Source organism: Pelobates fuscus, chromosome 6, assembly GCF_036172605.1.
Source record: "Pelobates fuscus isolate aPelFus1 chromosome 6, aPelFus1.pri, whole genome shotgun sequence".
In the NCBI taxonomy this organism is placed as follows: domain Eukaryota; kingdom Metazoa; phylum Chordata; class Amphibia; order Anura; family Pelobatidae; genus Pelobates; species Pelobates fuscus.
Window position 1 is genome coordinate 4,155,450 of NC_086322.1, and position 22,991 is coordinate 4,178,440.

Genomic DNA, 22,991 nt, shown 5'->3' on the forward strand with positions numbered 1-22,991 from the left:
GAAGGGAAGGGATTGTGTGCTGTACATGTGCGTGTCACAGACTATATGTGTAAGGATCGGCGGGCACCCTGACTGGGTACCTCCGTTGAAGGATGCTCCTAGCGCTTTCTGAGGACTCCAAGCACTGCAGCAGACACCAAAACCACCGAACCGGAGAAGCATTGGAATGCTCTCAAGCATATAAATGCTGTAAACAGCTGAACAGGAAAAGTATACAATCAGCTTACACTCCTGGCAATCAGCATACAATCCAATTCCCCCAATAACGAGACGACACTTCGTTTTGAGGTCAAGCAGAACTGACTGTACTGGCACATACAGCCTCTTTTATTCCCAATCCACAAACTTAGTACTGCCCACAGGGTTTTACAGAACAACCAATAAATCCGTACAATACACACAGACACTCCCACACAAAATCCTCCCCTCTGCCTGTGATATAATTACTGAACACAATGGGTAATATAATTATCACAGGCAGAGAAATACAGTTTTTACCAAATATTAATAACTTCCAAAATATTCATGCCACAAACATATTCTAAATCAGCACACTTTAATAATAAACATAGTCAAAATTCAGCCAATTCCATCCAGGGGTTAAAAAGTTAAGGGAAAGTCCTATTGACCAAATGAAGCATGGCTTTTCTGCCCAAAACCAGTTCCACAGAGTCTTCTATCCTGGAGATAATTGGGAAGTAATCCAATTATCTCCATGGACAGAGGCAAAACTCCATTAGCCACATGGCAGCAAAAGACAATAAAATACATAAAAATATATAACTGTGCAGCTATTGCATAAAACATATACATTCAACATATCCCCAGATAGCTTAGGTCTGAGCGCACATTATGACTGAATGGCGCTCAGATCACATACATACAGTTCAATTGCCATGGAGCCAAAGTCTTTCACATAGTCTTTCCTTATATGAATGGGCTCCATGGCATAGCTATCTGGGGTAACACTGCTCACATAGGGAAAGTACAGAATGACCCGGCTTTTGGGTCTTTGCAGGGGAAAATCAAGCATTTTAGCATGGGGCCCATAGTCACAGGGCAGAAGGCTGGCAATCAGTCTTCTCCAATGCGCAGTGGCGAGGCTGGTTTCGCCACAATATGTTTGTTCTGATTGGCTTGTGTCCTTTGTGTTCCTGTGTCCCATCAGGTCCAGGGGGTGTTCCTCTGGCCTGGAGAATTGTATAAAAGCCAACCTAAACCATTAAATATCAGATCATCTTGCACCTTCATGAAGTTTTGGCTCATGTTTGGGAGATTGGAGAACTACACTCTGGGGATTGCTATAATCACTATACTCCCCTGAGTATAATCACTAAGCTCTTGTAAGAGCTGTTCCTGCTACGCTCTATGGACTTAGAGAGGTCTACCCACTGGAAGCTGGATCCTGGTCATAGGTCCAGGGTGGGTAATGGACGGCGAGACCCCAACCAAGCTGCAGCGGTTTGTGGGGTTTGCAGTGGTTATGGTGTTCCAGCGCAGTGCTTATGGTACTCATCAGTACTAGGAAGCAGCGATTGACGGAGGTATTGTAGCGGTACTTACCTTATCCGGGGGCCGGCCGAGGTCCTCAGTTCCCGCCTCACGCGGCTCGCTCAGGGCTCAAATGATGGCGGGCACTGACCGCAGGATGCGGTCACGTGTCCCGCCTAGCTCCAAGAGCGCGCCGCGCGTCTCGGGCTCACTCTTAAAGGGGAAGTGGGAGCCGAAAATTAAAACAGTCTCCCATTGGCCCCTGTCATCCTACACTCCCCATACACTCACATTCTGGGGGCGTGGAGATGATAGGGGCCAATCAAATTAAACGTTAGGGTATTTATACTTACCTCTCTCTTATCTCCCTGCCCTATCGTGGTTTCTGTTTCAGTTCCCTTTAGCGCTTGTTGTGTTCAGTTGTGATTTCTCGTACTTGACCTTGGCTTTGTATTTGACTCTGTTTATCTCTTTATCCCTGTTTTGTCTTGTTTGCCGGCTTACTGATTACTGTGTACCAGACCTTGGCTAGTTCTTGTTTTCGCTGTCTCTTTGTGCCCTTGACCTTGGATCGTTCCTGACTCTGTATTTCTCTCCTCTATGTCGAGTCCGGCCATTCTAAGGTCCGGTAAGACGTATCTATGCTCTATATTGTCAATTGTTGGACTAAATCTTGCGAGTTGGGGTAAACTACCGTGACATTACGACATGGACCCCGCAGATTTGGCTCAGCAAATGGCTTCTCATGAGGCTAGATTTGTAGAGCAGGATCACCGTATGGATCAGATAGCCCAGGCCCTCCAGACACTTTTATCTAGAACTACTCCGGTAACCGTACCAGATCCCCCTGCACCTCTTGTCCCAGATGTATCTACCATGCCTAATGCTTCTGCACATTTAACCCCTCCTCCTAGGTATGGAGGGGAAGCTAAGACTTGCAGGGGATTCATTAATCAAGTGGAATTCCACTTTGAGATGTATCCACGTTCTTTTCCCACTGATAGGTCTAAAGTTGGGTTCCTTATGCACCAACTTACTGATAAAGCACTTAAATAGGGAAATCCTATTTGGGAGGCTAATGGACCTATGGTGCATGATTTCAATAGTTTCCTTACGGCTTTTCGTAGAACCTTTGACACAACTAAAAGGTCGAAGAATGCCGCCAGAGCATTAATGAGAATTAAACAGGGATCTAGGTCTGTTGCTGACTATGCTATTCAGTTTCGTACCCTTGCTTCACAGGTAGATTGGACCAACAATGAGCTAACTACTGCCTTTACGGAAGGTTTATCTGACACTATATTGGATGAGGTAGCGGCTAGGGATCTTCCTATACCATTAGAGGACCTTATCTACTATCTCATTGATATAGACAATAGGATTCGTGACAGACTCTATACTAAGAATAGGAATAGATGTTTTGTTACATTAAATACTCCTAGAGTTATTAATCCTGGGAGTTCCAATGTATCAGAGGAGGAACCCATGCAATTAGGGGTTGCCAAACTCTCTGATGCTGAAAAATTGTATAGGAGAAAGGAGGGACTTTGCTTATATTGTGGTAGGAAGGGTCATATGCTAAAAGAATGTCCCATGCTTCTAGAAAACTATCGCATCTAAGACCACATAGGGGACTGGCCTTGGGTGTGACCAAAATTGCCTCTTAACCGATTACTTCTCCCTATTTCTCTGCATATGGAAAAGAATTGCATAGCTGGGAACATACTAGCCCTGGTCGATTCAGGGGCAGCTGAGAATTTCATAGATTCTGGTTTTGTTAGGAAAAACAACATACCCATTAAAGAGAAGAAGACACCCTTGGCCGTTGAGGCCATAGATGGTAGACCATTATGCTCCCCAGTTATTACTCATGAGACTGAACCGTTGCATATGTATACAGGGAGTGTACACTTAGAAACCATTCGGTTTCAGGTCATTACCTCTCCTTCCTCTCACATCGTGTTAGGGTACCCATGGTTACGTTCTCACAATCCCAGTTTTGATTGGGAATTAGGACAAATAGTATCTTGAAGTGATGCATGCCAAGGGTCTTGTATCGTTAAAATCACCCCTTTAAATTCTATTAATGTTCCTACTACTCCTCCTTTGTCTACTGTTATACCCCCTCAGTACTTATCTCTCAAGTCTGTCTTCGATAAAAGGGAGGCTGACAAATTACCGCCTCATAGACCCTACGATTGTGCTATCGATTTATTGCCTGGCACTATACCTCCCAAAGGTAGGGTGTATCCTTTATCTCTTCAAGAAAACCGTGTCATGGAGGATTATATTAAAGAATCTCTACAAAAGGTTTATAAGGAGATCCTCTTCTCCGGCTGGAGCAGGGTTCTTCTTTGTGTCGAAAAAGGAGGGCGATTTGAGACCTTGTATCGATTATAGGGGTCTAAATAAAATCACCATAAAAAATGCTTACCCTATACCTTTAATCACGGAATTATTTGACAGGCTCAAACACGCTACTGTATTCACCAAACTGGACCTTAGAGGTGCATTCAATTTAATACGTATTAAGAAAGACCACGAATGGAAGACGGCATTCAACACTAGATCCGGTCATTACGAGTACACTGTGATGCCATTTGGTCTTTGTAATGCCCCAGCAGTGTTTCAAGAATTTATTAATGACGTCTTACGAGAGTTTATTCACACATTCGTAATAGTGTACTTGGATGACATATTAATATATTCAACGGATTTTCATACTCATCATATGCATGTTAAAACAGTTTTGAAAACCCTTCTTGTTAATGGACTTTATTATAAACTAGAAAAATGCTTATTTGATCAATCCGAAATCCAGTTTTTGGGGTATTTAATTTCTGCTAAAGGTTTTCGCATCGATCCCCAGAAGCTTTCTGCTGTCATAGAATGGCCTCTACCTTAAGGTTTGAAAGCCATTCAGCGCTTTCTTGGTTTTTCTAACTATTTTATAGACGCTTTATTAAAGGTTTTTCTTCTATTGTAGCGCCTATAACCCATATGACTAAAAAGAATGGTAACACTGGGGGCGTGGAGATGACAGGGGCCAATATTTATACTTACCTCTCCCTTATCTCCCTGCCCTATGGTTTCTGTTTCAGTTCCCTTTAGCGCTTGTTGTGTTCAGTTGTGATTTCTCGTACTTGACCTTGGCTTTGTATTTGACTCCGTTTATCTCTTTATCCCTTTTTTGTCTTGTTTGCCGGCTTACTGATTACTGTGTACCAGACCTTGGCTAGTTCTTGTTTTCGCTGTCTCTTTGTACCCTTGACCTTGGATCGTTCCTGACTCTGTATTTCTCTCCTCTACGTCGAGTCCGGCCATTCTAAGGTCCGGTAAGACGTATCTCTGCTCTATATTGTCAATTGTTGGACTAAATCTTGCGAGTTGGGGTAAACTACCGTGACAAGTACCTGGTCGGAGTGCAAGGCAGTCCGTCACAATGGTTAGTAAGGGTTATCAGGTTAGTCTATAGCAGGAGGTGAATTAGGATCGGTAGTGAGGAGGCAGGGAGGTAATGGTTAGTGAGGATTATCAGGTTAGTGTATAGCAGGAGGTGAATTAGGATCGGTAGTGAGGAGGCAGTGAGGTAATGGTTAGTAAGGATTATCAGGTATAGTGAGCAGCAGGAGGTGAATTAGGATTGGTTGTAAGGAGGCAGTGAGGTAATGGTTAGTAAGGATTATCAGGTTAGTGTATAGCAGGAGGTGAATTAGGATAGGTAGTGAGGAGGCAGTGAGGTAATGGTTAGTGAGGATTATCAGGTTAGTGTATAGCAGGAGGTGAATCAGGATTGGTAGTGAGGAGGCAGTGAGGTAATGGTTAGTGAGGATTATTAGGTTAGTGTATAGCAGGAGGTGAATTAGGATTGGTAGTGAGGAGGCAGTGAGGTAATGGTTAGTGAGGATTATCAGGTTAGTGTATAGCAAGAGGTGAATTAGGATTGGTAGTGAGGCGGCAATGAGGTAATGGTTAGTGAGGATTATCAGGTTAGTGTATAGCAAGAGGTGAATTAGGATTGGTAGTGAGGGGGCAGTGAGGTAATGGTTAGTGAGGATTATCAGGTTAGTGTATAGCAGGAGGTGAATTAGGATTGGTAGTGAGGCGGCAATGAGGTAATGGTTAGTGAGGATTATCAGGTTAGTGTATAGCAAGAGGTGAATTAGGATTAGTAGTGAGACGGCAGTGAGGTAATGGTTAGTGAGGATTATCAGGTTAGTGTATAGCAAGAGGTGAATTAGGATTGGTAGCGAGGAGGCAGTGAGGATTATCAGGTTAGTGTATAGCAAGAGGTAAATTAGGATTAGTAGTGAGACGGCAGTGAGGTAATGGTTAGTGAGGATTATCAGGTTAGTGTATAGCAAGAGGTGAATTAGGATTGGTAGTGAGGAGGCAGTGAGGATTATCAGGTTAGTGTATAGCAAGAGGTAAATTAGGATTGGTAGTGAGGAGGCAGTGAGGTAATGGTTAGTGAGGATTATCAGGTTAGTGTATAGCAAGAGGTGAATTAGGATTGCTAGCGAGGAGGCAGTGAGGATTATCAGGTTAGTGTATATCAAGAGGTAAATTAGGATTAGTAGTGAGATGGCAGTGAGGTAATGGTTAGTGAGGATTATCAGGTTAGTGTATAGCAAGAGGTGAATTAGGATTAGTAGTGAGATGGCAGTGAGGTAATGGTTAGTGAGGATTATCAGGTTAGTGTATAGCAAGAGGTGAATTAGGATTGGTAGCGAGGAGGCAGTGAGGATTATCAGGTTAGTGTATAGCAAGAGGTGAATTAGGATTGGTAGCGAGGAGGCAGTGAGGATTATCAGGTTAGTGTATAGCAAGAGGTGAATTAGGATTGGTAGCGAGGAGGCAGTGAGGATTATCAGGTTAGTGTATAGCAAGAGGTGAATTAGGATTAGTAGTGAGACGGCAGTGAGGTAATGGTTAGTGAGGATTATCAGGTTAGTGTATAGCAAGAGGTGAATTAGGATTGGTAGCGAGGAGGCAGTGAGGATTATCAGGTTAGTGTATATCAAGAGGTGAATTAGGATTAGTAGTGAGACGGCAGTGAGGTAATGGTTAGTGAGGATTATCAGGTTAGTGTATAGTAAGAGGTGAATTAGGATTGGTAGCGAGGAGGCAGTGAGGTAATGGTTAGTGAGGATTATTAGGTTAGTGTATAGCAAGAGGTGAATTAGGATTAGTAGTGAGACGGCAGTGAGGTAATGGTTAGTGAGGATTATCAGGTTAGTGTATAGCAAGAGGTGAATTAGGATTGGTAGCGAGGAGGCAGTGAGGATTATCAGGTTAGTGTATATCAAGAGGTGAATTAGGATTAGTAGTGAGACGGCAGTGAGGTAATGGTTAGTGAGGATTATCAGGTTAGTGTATAGTAAGAGGTGAATTAGGATTGGTAGCGAGGAGGCAGTGAGGATTATCAGGTTAGTGTATAGCAAGAGGTGAATTAGGATTGGTAGCGAGGAGGCAGTGAGGATTATCAGGTTAGTGTATAGCAAGAGGTGAATTAGGATTGGTAGCGAGGAGGCAGTGAGGATTATCAGGTTAGTGTATAGCAAGAGGTGAATTAGGATTGGTAGCGAGGAGGCAGTGAGGATTATCAGGTTAGTGTATAGCAAGAGGTGAATTAGGATTAGTAGTGAGACGGCAGTGAGGTAATGGTTAGTGAGGATTATCAGGTTAGTGTATAGCAGGAGGTGAATTAGGATTGGTAGCGAGGAGGCAGTGAGGATTATCAGGTTAGTGTATAGCAGGAGGTGAATTAGGATCGGTAGTGAGGAGGCAGTGAGGTAATGGTTAGTGAGGATTATCAGGTTAGTGTATAGCAAGAGGTGAATTAGGATTGGTAGCGAGGAGGCAGTGAGGTAATGGTTAGTGAGGATTATTAGGTTAGTGTATAGCAGGAGGTGAATTAGGATTAGTAGTGAGACGGCAGTGATAAAGGAGGACGATTCGGAATTTAGTGGGGAAGGGTAATGCATGGTGAACATTGTACAGAATAGTGATGATGAAATAACACAGTTGTAGGATTCCCAACAAGGCTTTTGGGTTTCTTTGTATATGTTGCACACATGTGGCTCACCTTACATGGTTACTCAATCTTTTAAACATGCTTCAAGCACGCCAGGGTTTATTTACTAAACAGTGAATTCCATTCCATGTTATTTTCCACTTCCCCCAAAATAATGGGGATTATAAACCTCCATGAATGTCCCCAAGCCCCTAGCCACCTAAACCACCATTAGAAATAATCTGCCAAACCACCTTACCCGAATAGTAATGATGATGGCAATAAATACTTGTAAAAAATAAACACATATTATACTGGCTATCACACATTTTACTTCTTAAATCTTTTCCAGCCTCCAAAAAGTCCACAATATAATTAATTCCCGTCTCTACTCTTAAAGTAAAAAAACAAAACAAAAGTCACACAATGAGATTGTGACGGACCGCCTTGCACCCCGACTGGGTACCTCCGTCTGTCGCTGATTCCTAGTACTTGCGAGTACCATAATAACTACACTGGAACACCATAACCACTGTAAACCTCACAAACTGCCGCAGCTTGGTTGGGGTCTCGCCGTCCTCCACCCACCCTGGACCCAAGACAAGTATCCAGCTTTCAGTGGGTAGACCTCTCCTAGCACAGAGAGCGTAGCATGAACAGTGGACAAACCTCAGCACTCTTGCACTCAGTCGCCGTGGCTTGACTGGGGTCCTGGAACCGCCACCTCCTTCCTGGAGCCGAATGGGGAGTTAGCTCTGACACCCCCAGGCACTGGACGACACTCAGGAATTAGCTGTAGTCCTTAAAGGACCACTCTAGGCACCCAGACCACTTCAGCTTAATGAGGTGGTCTGGGTGCCAGGTCCTTCTAGGGTTAACCCATTTTTTCATAAACATAGCAGTTTTAGAGAAACTGCTATGTTTATGAATGGGTTAAGCCTTCCCCCTATGTCCTCTAGTGGCTGTCTCATTGACAGCCGCTAGAGGTGCTTGCGTGCTTCTCACTGTGATTTTCACAGTGAGAGCACGCCAGCGTCCATAGGAAAGCATTATGAATGAGCCGACGGGGAGGAGAAGAGGCGGATCGGAGGAGGAGAGCAGGAGGAGATCTCTCCGCCCAGCGCTGGAAAAAGGTAAGATTTAACCCCTTTCCCCTTTCCAGAGCCGGGGCGGGAGGGGGTCCCTGAGGGTGGGGGCACCCTCAGGGCACTCTAGTGCCAGGAAAACGAGTATGCTTTCCTGGCACTAGAGTGGTCCTTTAAAGGACTTTCCCAGTTGAGTCTCCTGCAAGCTGGAACAGAAGACACAGCAGCAAATCTTCTTTCCCTCCTATAACAGGACAACACACAATTTTGGCGTATAAGCTGGAATCTCAGTTTAATGGAGGCACACTGGCCTTTTATACAAGTTTCCCAACAAGGTTGAAGCTCAGGTGGACCTTGTTGGGCACAGGACACAAAAGATGCAAGCAAATAAAAAGAGTGTAAAAATGAACGACAATCCTACATACATTACCTCTGCCTGTGATACTGTTACGAAAGCTCCTCTATCTGCTGCAAGACCATCGCTTTCTGTACCATTGTTAATATTGACACTACAATAGATACTTTCACTTGTTATTTATCACTGGATAAGTTTTATGCCTTATTATACGAGTGATCATGGTTACCCATTCGTACATACGAATGGCCGACCACCCAGCCCTTGGCGTGTGCCGCCACTTAACCCCAGTCACCTTTGAAAGCAACGAAAGACCTGACGAACTATCGACCACCCCACGAGCGGAGTGTGCCTCCAATTAATCTCCAGGAAGCTGCGGTTTTGTGGTTAACCGCAGCCTAATTGAGTAGCCTTGGGGTGGCCCCGTTCGGATGCAATTAGTCGAACGAAGCACGAACCAATTTAACAAACGGACTGCCGAACAACGACCACCCACCATATGGAGTGTGGCCCCAATTAACCTGTGGTTTCTGCGGTTAACCGCAAGTCAAGTACCTCTTTCAGGCTGGGCGCCGTTCGTATACCGAACACGAGGTGGCGGCCATCTTTTATTGTCGAATACACAGCGGGACCTAAGCCTCAAACTTATCAGCTAAACTTATGGAACTAGAATCAGCCAAAGGATTACACGAACCCCGCCAAGGTGTCGGTGGTTTCATAAACCGTTCGTGGGATCTGAGTGCCTTATGCGCTCAGATCTGAGCTATCCAGAGACTGGTTGAATGGGCTATGTTCATATTAAAACCTAACAGTTATGCATTTTTATGTTATTTTCATGTGGGTATAAAATGTGATATTTTCATGCGCTTGGAGAAAATTAGGTCATTGTAACCGTTGAAAGCAATTATCTCCAAGCTAGGCGGGAACATTTTCAAATGATACACTGTAATGCCATTGGTTGGGACATTGCATTGTCCCTTGTCCCATCAGGTCCGGAAAGGGGTTGTCCCTGGACCTGATAAACCGCATAAATTGCCATGTATGAGTGCCAGTAAATCAGTTTGTGTTACCCTCAAATAGCAGCCTCGACTCGTTTTGTAGGGAACTGTGTATCATAGCTGTACAATAGCTAGTGAGATCGTTCTACACTTAAAGGAGAACCTTGTGTATGCTGATCGGAGTGGCGCTCTCCCTCTCCAACATCGGGAACCAGGATATCCAAGCGGTCCAACTTCCAGTCAGCTTGGAAGTAACCGTAACAGATACAATTAATGTAGATAATACAATAAACTAATTATCCCTGGACAGAAAAAACACATTTTTATAAAGTCCAATAAGTACCCCAAAACACAACATATCCCCTAATAGCCCTGATCTGGGTGAATAACATATCCAAAAATCACCCAGATCAGATAAGGGGTTCAGAAATTTTATGGAAGTCATATTTTTGCCCAGGCGAACACAGGATTACAACAGTTCCATAGATTTGCGATAGTGCCGCTGGAGGACCGACCGGGAACCACAAGGTTTTCATGCCGAAAAAAATTCCAGGGCATTCGCTGTTTGGTGTGCAGCGATATTCCATGAACAAATCATTTACACACGTTCAGTACTAACCCTGAAGAAGACCTTGATGGCCGGAAGATGCTCTTTGCAAATTTCTCTCTGTGATTCATTCACCTGCTCCCCAACCTGTAGAGAGAGTCCAGTCTTAATGTCTAGATATTTCTATACGGTGTGCTGACATCATTATAACCTTACTGATATATTCCATAGAGGGTGTAAATACACTTATAGAAGAGCACAGATAATTCCAATAGCAATGTATAGATATTATAGCAATGTAAATATATTATAGCGGTGTATAGATATTATAGCGGTGTATAGATATTACAGCAGTGTATAGATATTACAGCAGTGTATAGATATTATAGCAGTGTATAGATATTATAGCGGTGTATAGATATTATAGCAATGTATAGATATTATAGCAATGTATAGATATTACAGCGGTGTATAGATATTATAGCGGTGTATAGATATTATAGCATGTATAGATATTATAGCAATGTATAGATATTATAGCGGTGTATAGATATTATAGCGGTGTATAGATATTATAGCAATGTATAGATATTATAGCGGTGTATAGATATTATAGCAGTGTATAGATATTATAGCAATGTATAGATATTATAGCAATGTATAGATATTATAGCGATGTATAGATATTATAGTGGTGTATAGATATTATAGCGGTGTATAGATGATATAGCGGTGTATAGATATTATAGCAATGTATAGATATTATAGCGGTGTATAGATATTATAGCAATGTATAGATATTATAGCAATGTATAGATATTATAGAGGTGTATAGATATTATAGCGGTGTATAGATATTATAGCGGTTTATAGATATTACAGCAGTGTATAGATATTATAGCAATGTATAGATATTATAGAGGTGTATAGATATTATAGCGGTGTATAGATATTATAGCAATGTATAGATATTATAGCAGTGTATAGATATTATAGCATGTATAGATATTATAGCAATGTATAGATATTATAGCATGTATAGATATTATAGCAATGTATAGATGATATAGCGGTGTATAGATATTATAGCGGTGTATAGATATTATAGCGGTGTATAGATATTATAGCAATGTATAGATATTATAGTGGTGTATAGATATTACAGCGGTGTATAGATATTATAGCAATGTATAGATATTATAGTGGTGTATAGATATTATAGTGGTGTATAGATATTATAGCAATGTATAGATATTATAGAGGTGTATAGATATTATAGCGGTGTATAGATATTATAGCGGTGTATAGATATTATAGCAATGTATAGATATTATAGCAGTGTATAGATATTATAGCATGTATAGATATTATAGCAATGTATAGATATTATAGCATGTATAGATATTACAGCAATGTATAGATATTATAGCATGTATAGATATTATAGCAGTGTATAGATATTATAGCAATGTATAGATATTATAGAGGTGTATAGATATTATAGCGGTGTATAGATATTATAGAGGTGTATAGATATTATAGCAGTGTATAGATATTAAAGCATGTATAGATATTACAGCAGTGTATAGATATTATAGCAGTGTATAGATATCATAGCAATGTATAGATATTATAGCAATGTATAGATATTATAGCGGTGTATAGATATTACAGCAGTGTATAGATATTATAGCAGTGTATAGATATTATAGCGGTGTATAGATATTACAGCAGTGTATAGATATTATAGCGGTGTATAAATATTATAGCAATGTATAGATATTATAGCGGTGTATAGATATTACAGAAGTGTATAGATATTATAGCAATGTATAGATATTATAGCGGTGTATAGATATTATAGCGGTGTATAGATATTATAGCATGTATAGATATTATAGCAATGTATAGATATTATAGCATGTATAGATATTATAGCGGTGTATAGATATTACAGAAGTGTATAGATATTATAGCAATGTATAGATATTATAGCGGTGTATAGATATTATAGCGGTGTATAGATATTATAGCATGTATAGATATTATAGCAATGTATAGATATTATAGCGGTGTATAGATATTATAGCAATGTATAGATATTATAGTGGTGTATAGATATTACAGCAGTGTATAGATATTACAGCAGTGTATAGATATAACAGCGGTGTATAGATATTATAGCAATGTATAGATTATATAGCGGTGTATAGATATTATAGCGGTGTATGGATATTATAGCGGTGTATAGATATTATAGCATGTATAGATATTATAGCAATGTATAGATATTATAGCGGTGTATAGATATTATAGCGGTGTATAGATATTATAGCGGTGTATAGATATTATAGCATGTATAGATATTATAGCAATGTATAGATATTATAGCGGTGTATAGATATTACAGCAATGTATAGATATTACAGCAGTGTATAGATATTACAGCAGTGTATAGATATAACAGCGGTGTATAGATATTATAGCAATGTATAGATTATATAGCGGTGTATAGATATTATAGCGGTGTATGGATATTATAGCGGTGTATAGATATTATAGCATGTATAGATATTATAGCAATGTATAGGTATTATAGCGGTGTATAGATATTACAGCAGTGTATAGATATTACAGCAGTGTATAGATATTATAGCAATGTATAGATATTATAGCAGTGTATAGATTATATAGCGGTGTATAGATAATATAGCGGTGTATAGATATTATAGAGGTGTATAGATATTATAGCGGTGTATAGATATTATAGCGGTGTATAGATGATATAGCGGTGTATAGATATTTATAGCGGTGTATAGATATTATAGCGGTGTATAGATGATATAGCGGTGTATAGATATTATAGCGGTTTATAGATATTATAGCGGTGTATAGATGATATAGCATGTATAGATATTATAGCAATGTATAGATAATATAGCAGTGTATAGATATTATAGCATGTATATATATTATAGCGGTGTATAGATATTATAGCGGTGTATAGATATTATAGCATGTATAGATATTATAGCGTGTATAGATATTATAGCGGTGTATAGATATTATAGCAGTGTATAGATATTATAGCAATGTATAGATATTATAGCAATGTATAGATATTATAGCGGTGTATAGATATTATAGCAGTGTATAGATATTATAGCAGTGTATAGATATTATAGCATGTATAGATATTATAGCAATGTATAGATATTATAGCAGTGTATAGATATTATAGCAATGTATAGATATTATAGCAGTGTATAGATATTATAGCAATGTATAGATATTATAGCAATGTATAGATATTACAGCAGTGTATAGATATTATAGCAGTGTATAGATATTATAGCAATGTATAGATATTATAGCGGTGTATAGATATTACAGCAGTGTATAGATATTATAGCAGTGTATAGATATTATAGCGGTGTATAGATATTATAGCGGTGTATAGATATTATAGAGGTGTATAGATATTATAGCAGTGTATAGATATTATAGCATGTATAGATATTACAGCAGTGTATAGATATTATAGCAGTGTATAGATATCATAGCAATGTATAGATATTATAGCAATGTATAGATATTATAGCGGTGTATAGATATTACAGCAGTGTATAGATATTATAGCAATGTATAGATATTATAGCAATGTATAGATATTATAGCGGTGTATAGATATTATAGCAATGTATAGATATTATAGCGGTGTATAGATATTATAGCAATGTATAGATATTATAGCAGTGTATAGATATTATAGCATGTATAGATATTATAGCAATGTATAGATAATATAGCAGTGTATAGATATTATAGCATGTATAGATATTATAGCGGTGTATAGATATTATAGCGGTGTATAGATATTATAGCATGTATAGATATTATAGCGGTGTATAGATATTATAGCGGTGTATAGATATTATAGCAGTGTATAGATATTATAGCAATGTATAGATATTATAGCGGTGTATAGATATTATAGCAGTGTATAGATATTATAGCATGTATAGATATTATAGCAATGTATAGATATTATAGCAGTGTATAGATATTATAGCAATGTATAGATATTATAGCAGTGTATAGATATTATAGCAATGTATAGATATTATAGCAATGTATAGATATTACAGCAGTGTATAGATATTATAGCATGTATAGATATTATAGCGGTGTATAGATATTATAGCGGTGTATAGATATTATAGCATGTATAGATATTATAGCGGTGTATAGATATTATAGCGGTGTATAGATATTATAGCAGTGTATAGATATTATAGCAATGTATAGATATTATAGCAATGTATAGATATTATAGCGGTGTATAGATATTATAGCAGTGCATAGATATTATAGCAGTGTATAGATATTATAGCATGTATAGATATTATAGCAATGTATAGATATTATAGCAGTGTATAGATATTATAGCAATGTATAGATATTATAGCAGTATATAGATATTATAGCAATGTATAGATATTATAGCAATGTATAGATATTACAGCAGTGTATAGATATTATAGCAGTGTATAGATATTATAGCAATGTATAGATATTATAGCGGTGTATAGATATTACAGCAGTGTATAGATATTATAGCAGTGTATAGATATTATAGCGGTGTATAGATATTATAGAGGTGTATAGATATTATAGCAGTGTATAGATATTATAGCATGTATAGATATTACAGCAGTGTATAGATATTATAGCAGTGTATAGATATCATAGCAATGTATAGATATTATAGCAATGTATAGATATTATAGCGGTGTATAGATATTACAGCAGTGTATAGATATTACAGCAGTGTATAGATATTATAGCAGTGTATAGATATTATAGCGGTGTATAGATGATATAGCGGTGTATAGATATTATAGCAATGTATAGATATTATAGCAATGTATAGATATTATAGCGGTGTATAGATATTATAGCAATGTATAGATATTATAGCGGTGTATAGATATTATAGCAATGTATAGATATTATAGCAGTGTATAGATATTATAGCATGTATAGATATTATAGCAATGTATAGATAATATAGCAGTGTATAGATATTATAGCATGTATAGATATTATAGCGGTGTATAGATATTATAGCGGTGTATAGATATTATAGCGGTGTATAGATATTATAGCATGTATAGATATTATAGCGGTGTATAGATATTATAGCGGTGTATAGATATTATAGCAGTGTATAGATATTATAGCAATGTATAGATATTATAGCAATGTATAGATATTATAGCGGTGTATAGATATTAAAGCAGTGTATAGATATTATAGCATGTATAGATATTATAGCAATGTATAGATATTATAGCAGTGTATAGATATTATAGCAATGTATAGATATTATAGCAGTGTATAGATATTATAGCAATGTATAGATATTATAGAGGTGTATAGATATTATAGAGGTGTATAGATATTATAGCAGTGTATAGATATTATAGCATGTATAGATATTACAGCAGTGTATAGATATTATAGCAGTGTATAGATATTATAGCAGTGTATAGATATTATAGCAATGTATAGATATTATAGCGGTGTATAGATATTATAGCAGTGTATAGATATTACAGCAGTGTATAGATATTATAGCAGTGTATAGATATTATAGCGGTGTATAGATATTATAGCGGTGTATAGATATTATAGCGGTGTATAGATATTATAGCAGTGTATAGATATTATAGCATGTATAGATATTATAGCAATGTATAGATATTATAGCAGTGTATAGATATTATAGCAATGTATAGATATTATAGAGGTGTATAGATATTATAGAGGTGTATAGATATTATAGCAGTGTATAGATATTATAGCATGTATAGATATTACAGCAATGTATAGATATTATAGCAGTGTATAGATATTATAGCAATGTATAGATATTATAGCATTGTATAGAAATTATAGCGGTGTATAGATATTATAGCAATGTATAGATATTACAGCAGTGTATAGATATTATAGCAGTGTATAGATATTATAGCAATGTATAGATATTATAGCGGTGTATAGATATTACAGCAGTGTATAGATATTATAGCAGTGTATAGATATTATAGCGGTGTATAGATATTATAGCGGTGTATAGATATTATAGAGGTGTATAGATATTATAGCAGTGTATAGATATTATAGCATGTATAGATATTACAGCAGTGTATAGATATTATAGCAGTGTATAGATATCATAGCAATGTATAGATATTATAGCAATGTATAGATATTATAGCGGTGTATAGATATTACAGCAGTGTATAGATATTATAGCAGTGTATAGATATTATAGCGGTGTATAGATGATATAGCGGTGTATAGATATTATAGCAATGTATAGATATTATAGCAATGTATAGATATTATAGCGGTGTATAGATATTATAGCAATGTATAGATATTATAGCGGTGTATAGATATTATAGCAATGTATAGATATTATAGAGGTGTATAGATATTATAGCGGTGTATAGATATTATAGCGGTTTATAGATATTACAGCAGTGTATAGATATTATAGCAATGTATAGATATTATAGAGGTGTATAGATATTATAGCGGTGTATAGATATTATAGCAATGTATAGATATTATAGCAGTGTATAGATATTATAGCATGTATAGATATTATAGCAATGTATAGATATTATAGCATGTATAGATATTATAGCAATGTATAGATGATATAGCGGTGTATAGATATTATAGCGGTGTATAGATATTATAGCGGTGTATAGATATTATAGCAATGTATAGATATTATAGTGGTGTATAGATATTATAGCGGTGTATAGATATTATAGCAATGTATAGATATTATAGAGGTGTATAGATATTATAGCGGTGTATAGATATTATAGCGGTGTATAGATATTATAGCAATGTATAGATATTATAGCAGTGTATAGATATTATAGCATGTATAGATATTATAGCAATGTATAGATATTATAGCATGTATAGATATTACAGCAATGTATAGATATTATAGCATGTATAGATATTATAGCAGTGTATATATATTATAGCAATGTATAGATATTATAGAGGTGTATAGATATTATAGCAGTGTATAGATATTATAGCATGTATATATATTACAGCAGTGTATAGATATTATAGCAGTGTATAGATATCATAGCAATGTATAGATATTATAGCAATGTATAGATATTATAGCGGTGTATAGATATTACAGCAGTGTATAGATATTATAGCAGTGTATAGATATTATAGCGGTGTATAGATATTACAGCAGTGTATAGATATTATAGCGGTGTATAAATATTATAGCAATGTATAGATATTATAGCGGTGTATAGATATTATAGCAATGTATAGATATTATAGCAGTGTATAGATATTACAGCAGTGTATAGATGATATAGCGGTGTATAGATATTATAGCAGTGTATAGATATTATAGCGGTGTATATATATTATAGCATGTATAGATATTATAGCGGTGTATAGATATTACAGAAGTGTATAGATATTATAGCAATGTATAGATATTATAGCGGTGTATAGATATTATAGCGGTGTATAGATATTATAGCGGTGTATAGATATTATAGCATGTATAGATATTATAGCAATGTATAGATATTATAGCGGTGTATAGATATTATAGCGGTGTATAGATATTATAGCAATGTATAGATATTATAGTGGTGTATAGATATTACAGCAGTGTATAGATATAACAGCGGTGTATAGATATTATAGCGGTGTATGGATATTATAGCGGTTGTAGCGGATTGGTACCGGGCTGTCCCACGACATGTATGAGAATAAGTGTATTTGGTCATATGGCTGGTTTAATGTGTATGTACATGTATAGAAAGCATGGTATCCGGGTATAATGACAGTTAAATGTATGTAAAGAATTGTATTCCTCTAGTTGTTCGGTAGAATCATTCAAATAAAACAAGGGAATGAAACTACCGAACAACCAGACCACCCAGGAATGAGTGTGCCTCCAATTACCGTTTGCAACAATGTTGCAAACAGGTAATTGGCAATCAGTGCAGTGTGGTCTTTGTCCTCTGGGTGGCCGCCATTCGGGAAACAAACACGTGGCGGCGGCCATCTTAAACTACCGAACAGCGGTGTTTTGCCGTCGAGTGTCTGGAACTAAAATCGGACACTTGACTAGGCAAACACCGCTGAGACCTCCATACTTCCAGAAATTCGTATGGAAACTACCGAATGACCCGCCGTTCGGTAGAAAGAGCCCCATAAACAAGGGAATTCATTCAAACCCTCTCCAGGCTCTATAACACAGGCAATTCGCCTGTTTTCATTCCCTTGTTTGTGACCGACCGCAGGGCCAAAATGCATGGAACTGTTTTCGGATACTTTACCCATGCGGTCGGTCAAATCTTTGGAACCCCATATCTCACGAACCATTCATCCGAATGGGCTAATTTTTAAGTATGTTGGTCCCCCAGAATAGAGCTATCTGGGGATGTTGGATTTGTGGATGTACCCCAAGTATTTAGGGTACATCCAAAACTCGGGGAAAACTGTGTACACAATAAGGGGATTATGATGCTAGAGGAGGGGAGGAGATCTGTGGGAGGTTACTACTTAGAGATTGGATAATGTCTTAAGTGATAGAACCTCCTCCCTTGCATGGGAGAGGGCTTTATAAGGAACTGTGGAATAAAGCTTGTCAGTCTACTCCTGAAACTGTGTGTCGTCCAGTTATTGGGATTGCGATGGGGATACTGCTGTATTACTTTACCTGCTGGAAACCTTGCCTATGGACTTAACATCACCTTGTTCCTGAGCCTCACTGGAATCTCTAGTGGAGAATAGCTGTGCAAGATCGGCTCTCCGCTACATTGGTTGGCAGCGCTGGGATCCAAACTCACAGAGGAACAAGCGTAAATGGAGTACGGATGGAGATTGATTTTTCTGCGCTAAAACGCTCCACGCTAAAGGACCTCCTAGAGGCAAGGGGTATACAAGCCAGCAATAAGAAGAAAGCAGTTACAGAACTCATGGCAGAGTACAGAATGGAGGGCGATTCAGTTCCGGCACAGAGGGAGCCGGGAGGAACACCACAAGGATCGGAATTCCAGAGGCAGGTTCAGTTCAGGCTATCCTTTTATGGGGAAAACCCCCCAACAGAAATTGTTACCAGGACAATGGCCGAGGTACAAGAATTCATCCTAAGGACACAGGCACCAGAACAAAGCTCTGCAATTAATGTGCCACAGGAAGGTAAGCCTAAAATACCATACCAGGCTTTTAAAACATATGTGGAGGCAGAGGAAGATATAGACGCTTTCCTGCAAGACTTTGAAAGACTGTGTGCACTGCATAAAATTAACGCAGAGGACTGGGTACCTATTTTGGCCGGAAGGTTAACCGGGAGGGCAGCAGAGGCATATCGGACTGTACCTAATGACGAAATAAGGAATTACAGTAAAGTGAAAGAAATTATACTCGCCAGGTATGCTATAACACCCGAGGCATACCGGCGGAGGTTCCGGGATCTAAAGAAAACAGAGAAGGACTCGCACGCAGAGTGGGCATGCCGATTACAGGGGGCAGCGCTCGGGTGGGTGCAAGCTAGCAAGGCACGTTCTATGGAGGATGTAATACAAATGTTGCTGATGGAGCAGTTCTATGAGGGAGTAACCAATGAGGTCCAGGAATGGGTAAGGGACAGAAACCCTACTTCCCTTACCGAGGCGGCTAGGAAAGCGGATGACTACCTGGATGCACGCAGGTCACAAAAACCTGCAGCTCCAAAAGCAACCTTTAAAACATTCGGGGGAAACAACTACACCCCAGCTCCACCGAGACCGCTACCACCACCTCCACCACCCGCTGCACAGCCCCGGTTCCGACAACCCACCGCTGGCCCCTGTCATCACTGCCAGAAGTGGGGACATTATAAAAGGGAATGCCCACAGCTACGGGACCGTTCCACCTGGATTCGTCCAGGCCCACCTCCACCCAGGGCGGCCGCAGCCCACCACTACCAGGACCTAGTCACCACCCCATATGGTTCCGCAGTCCCCATTACTACTGTGGAACAATGGGAGGTACTGCACAAGGCAGATCCGGTCCAGGCCAATGTGGATAATCTACGGCACCATCGACAGACGGTATATCTGAATGGTACAGCAGTCCGGGGATTACGAGATTCGGGAGCCACCATCACTTTGGTACAGAGCCACCTGATTTCAGATAGAGAAGTTTATCTGGGATAAACAACTTTTATACAGGGAAACAACCAAACAGATTACGGGGTTAGACCCGATAGCGAGGAGACAATTAGTGGTACCACAGCGGTACCGGGCTGAATTACTCCGGATAGCGCATGATATTCCGCTATCCGGACATCTAGGGGTTAGTCGCACCAGGTACAGACTAACCCAGAGTTTCTTCTGGCCAGGGATTAGCCAGGAAGTACGCAGATATTGCACGACTTGCGATACCTGCCAGAGAGTGGGAAAAAGGGGGGATCGCAGGAAGGCTAAACTTCACCCCTTACCCATAATAGAGGAACCTTTTAGCCGAATAGCGGTGGATCTGATAGGCCCCCTCAATAAAGTTAGCCCGTCAGGAAAACGGTATATTTTAACGGTCGTAGATTATGCCACCAGGTATCCAGAAGCAGTGGCTCTGACCAACATCCACGCTGAGACGGTCGCGGATGCCCTCATGCGGATATTCTCCCGGATGGGATTACCCAGGGAGATTATCTCGGATCAGGGTACCCAGTTTACCGCAGAATTCACCCAACACCTCTGGAGGATCTGTGGCATTAAGCCTATTATCAGCGCCCCTTACCACCCCCAGACGAACGGGCTCTGCGAACGATTCAATGGTACCTTGAAGCAGATGCTCCGAACCTTCGCAGAGACCCACAAGGACTGGGAACGATTCCTGCCGCACCTCCTATTTGCATACCGGGAGGTGCCGCAGGAATCCACAGGGTTCTCCCCGTTTGAATTATTGTTTGGAAGGAGGGTCCGAGGCCCATTGGATCTTATTAGAGAGCATTGGGAGGGAGACCGGAGCACAGATGGCACTCCCATCCTACCATATGTGTTGGCCTTTCGGGACCGCCTAGAAGCGTTGACCAAGACGGTACGGGAAAACCTTCAGGAGGCCCAGACCCGCCAGCGTACATGGTATGATCGGGGAGCCAGGGACCGTAGCTTTCAGGTCGGGCAGAAGGTACTAATTTTAAAACCTGTCCGACATGATAAGTTACAGGCCGCCTGGCAGGGCCCATATAAGGTGGTGGAGCAAAGATGCGATACCACCTATATTATCGGCCCCTGCACAGGGACTGGGGGGCGACGCATGCTCCATGTGAACATGCTGAAGCCCTACCACGAGCGTACTGAGGAGGTAACCGCCATCTGTGCCCCTAACACGGAAGAGTTTGACAGCTTACCCCTCGCCGATTTGCTGGGGGATGGGCAGCTGTCCGGAGATTTAGGGGAGGATACGCTGGGAGATCGGCTGAGCCCACAGGAGCGGATCGAGGTACAGCAACTATTGGAAGAGAAACGCGACACGTTCTCTAATGTACCTGGATACACGCCTCTGGCAACTCACCGGGTCGAGACCCCAGGGCAACTACCCATGCGCCAGACGCCATACCGCATTCCAGAAGCGGTACGGGCAAACATGCGTAAGGAGATCGACGAAATGCTCCAACTGGGGGTGATTGAACCCTCAGACAGTCCTTGGGCATCTCCTGTAGTCCTCGTACCAAAGCGAGACGGTACGACCCGCTTCTGCGTGGACTATAGGAGATTGAACGAGAAGACTGTATCTGACGCCTATCCGATGCCCCTTATAGACGAGTTACTGGACAGAATGGCCAGGGGCCAATACCTCACCACTATTGACTTGTGTAAAGGGTATTGGCAAATCCCCCTGGCCCCAGACGCCATCCCGAAGTCGGCCTTTGTCACCCCATTTGGCTTGTACCAGTTTAAGGTCATGCCATTTGGGATGAAAAACGCCCCAGCCACCTTCCAAAGGATGGTGGATCGACTCCTAGATGGATTCCAGGACTATACATGTGCCTACCTGGACGATATTGCTATTTTTAGCAATACGTGGCAGGAACACTTAGCTCACATCGGAGCTGTACTAGATAGGATAAGGGAAGCAGGTCTGACCTTGAAGCCGGCCAAGTGTAGTATCGGCATGGCTGAGGTACAATACCTGGGACATAGAGTAGGGTGCGGTAAACAAAAACCCGAACCCGCCAAAGTAGAGGCTGTAGCCCAGTGGCCCACCCCTAGGACTAAGACCCAGGTTTTAGCGTTTCTAGGGACAGCAGGGTATTACCGGAAGTTTGTTCCCAATTATAGCGCCCTGGCCAAACCCCTCACTGACCTGACCCGTAAGAACCTTCCCCGCCAAGTAAACTGGACCCCGGAGTGTGAGCAGGCATTCCAACAATTGA

At 39.8% G+C, this 22,991-nt stretch overlaps 1 protein-coding gene across 1 annotated transcript in view; it reads right to left on the reverse strand.

Annotated features, from left to right (window-relative positions):
* The window catches only part of LOC134615249 (mucin-2-like), a 215,439-nt gene that overhangs the window by 122,731 nt on the left and 69,717 nt on the right, over window positions 1-22,991 (reverse strand). Inside the window, exon 4 of the mRNA XM_063459735.1 lies at window positions 10,565-10,639. Coding sequence (XP_063315805.1) covers window positions 10,565-10,639 — 75 coding nt within the window. The remainder of the gene's footprint in view (window positions 1-10,564; window positions 10,640-22,991) is intronic.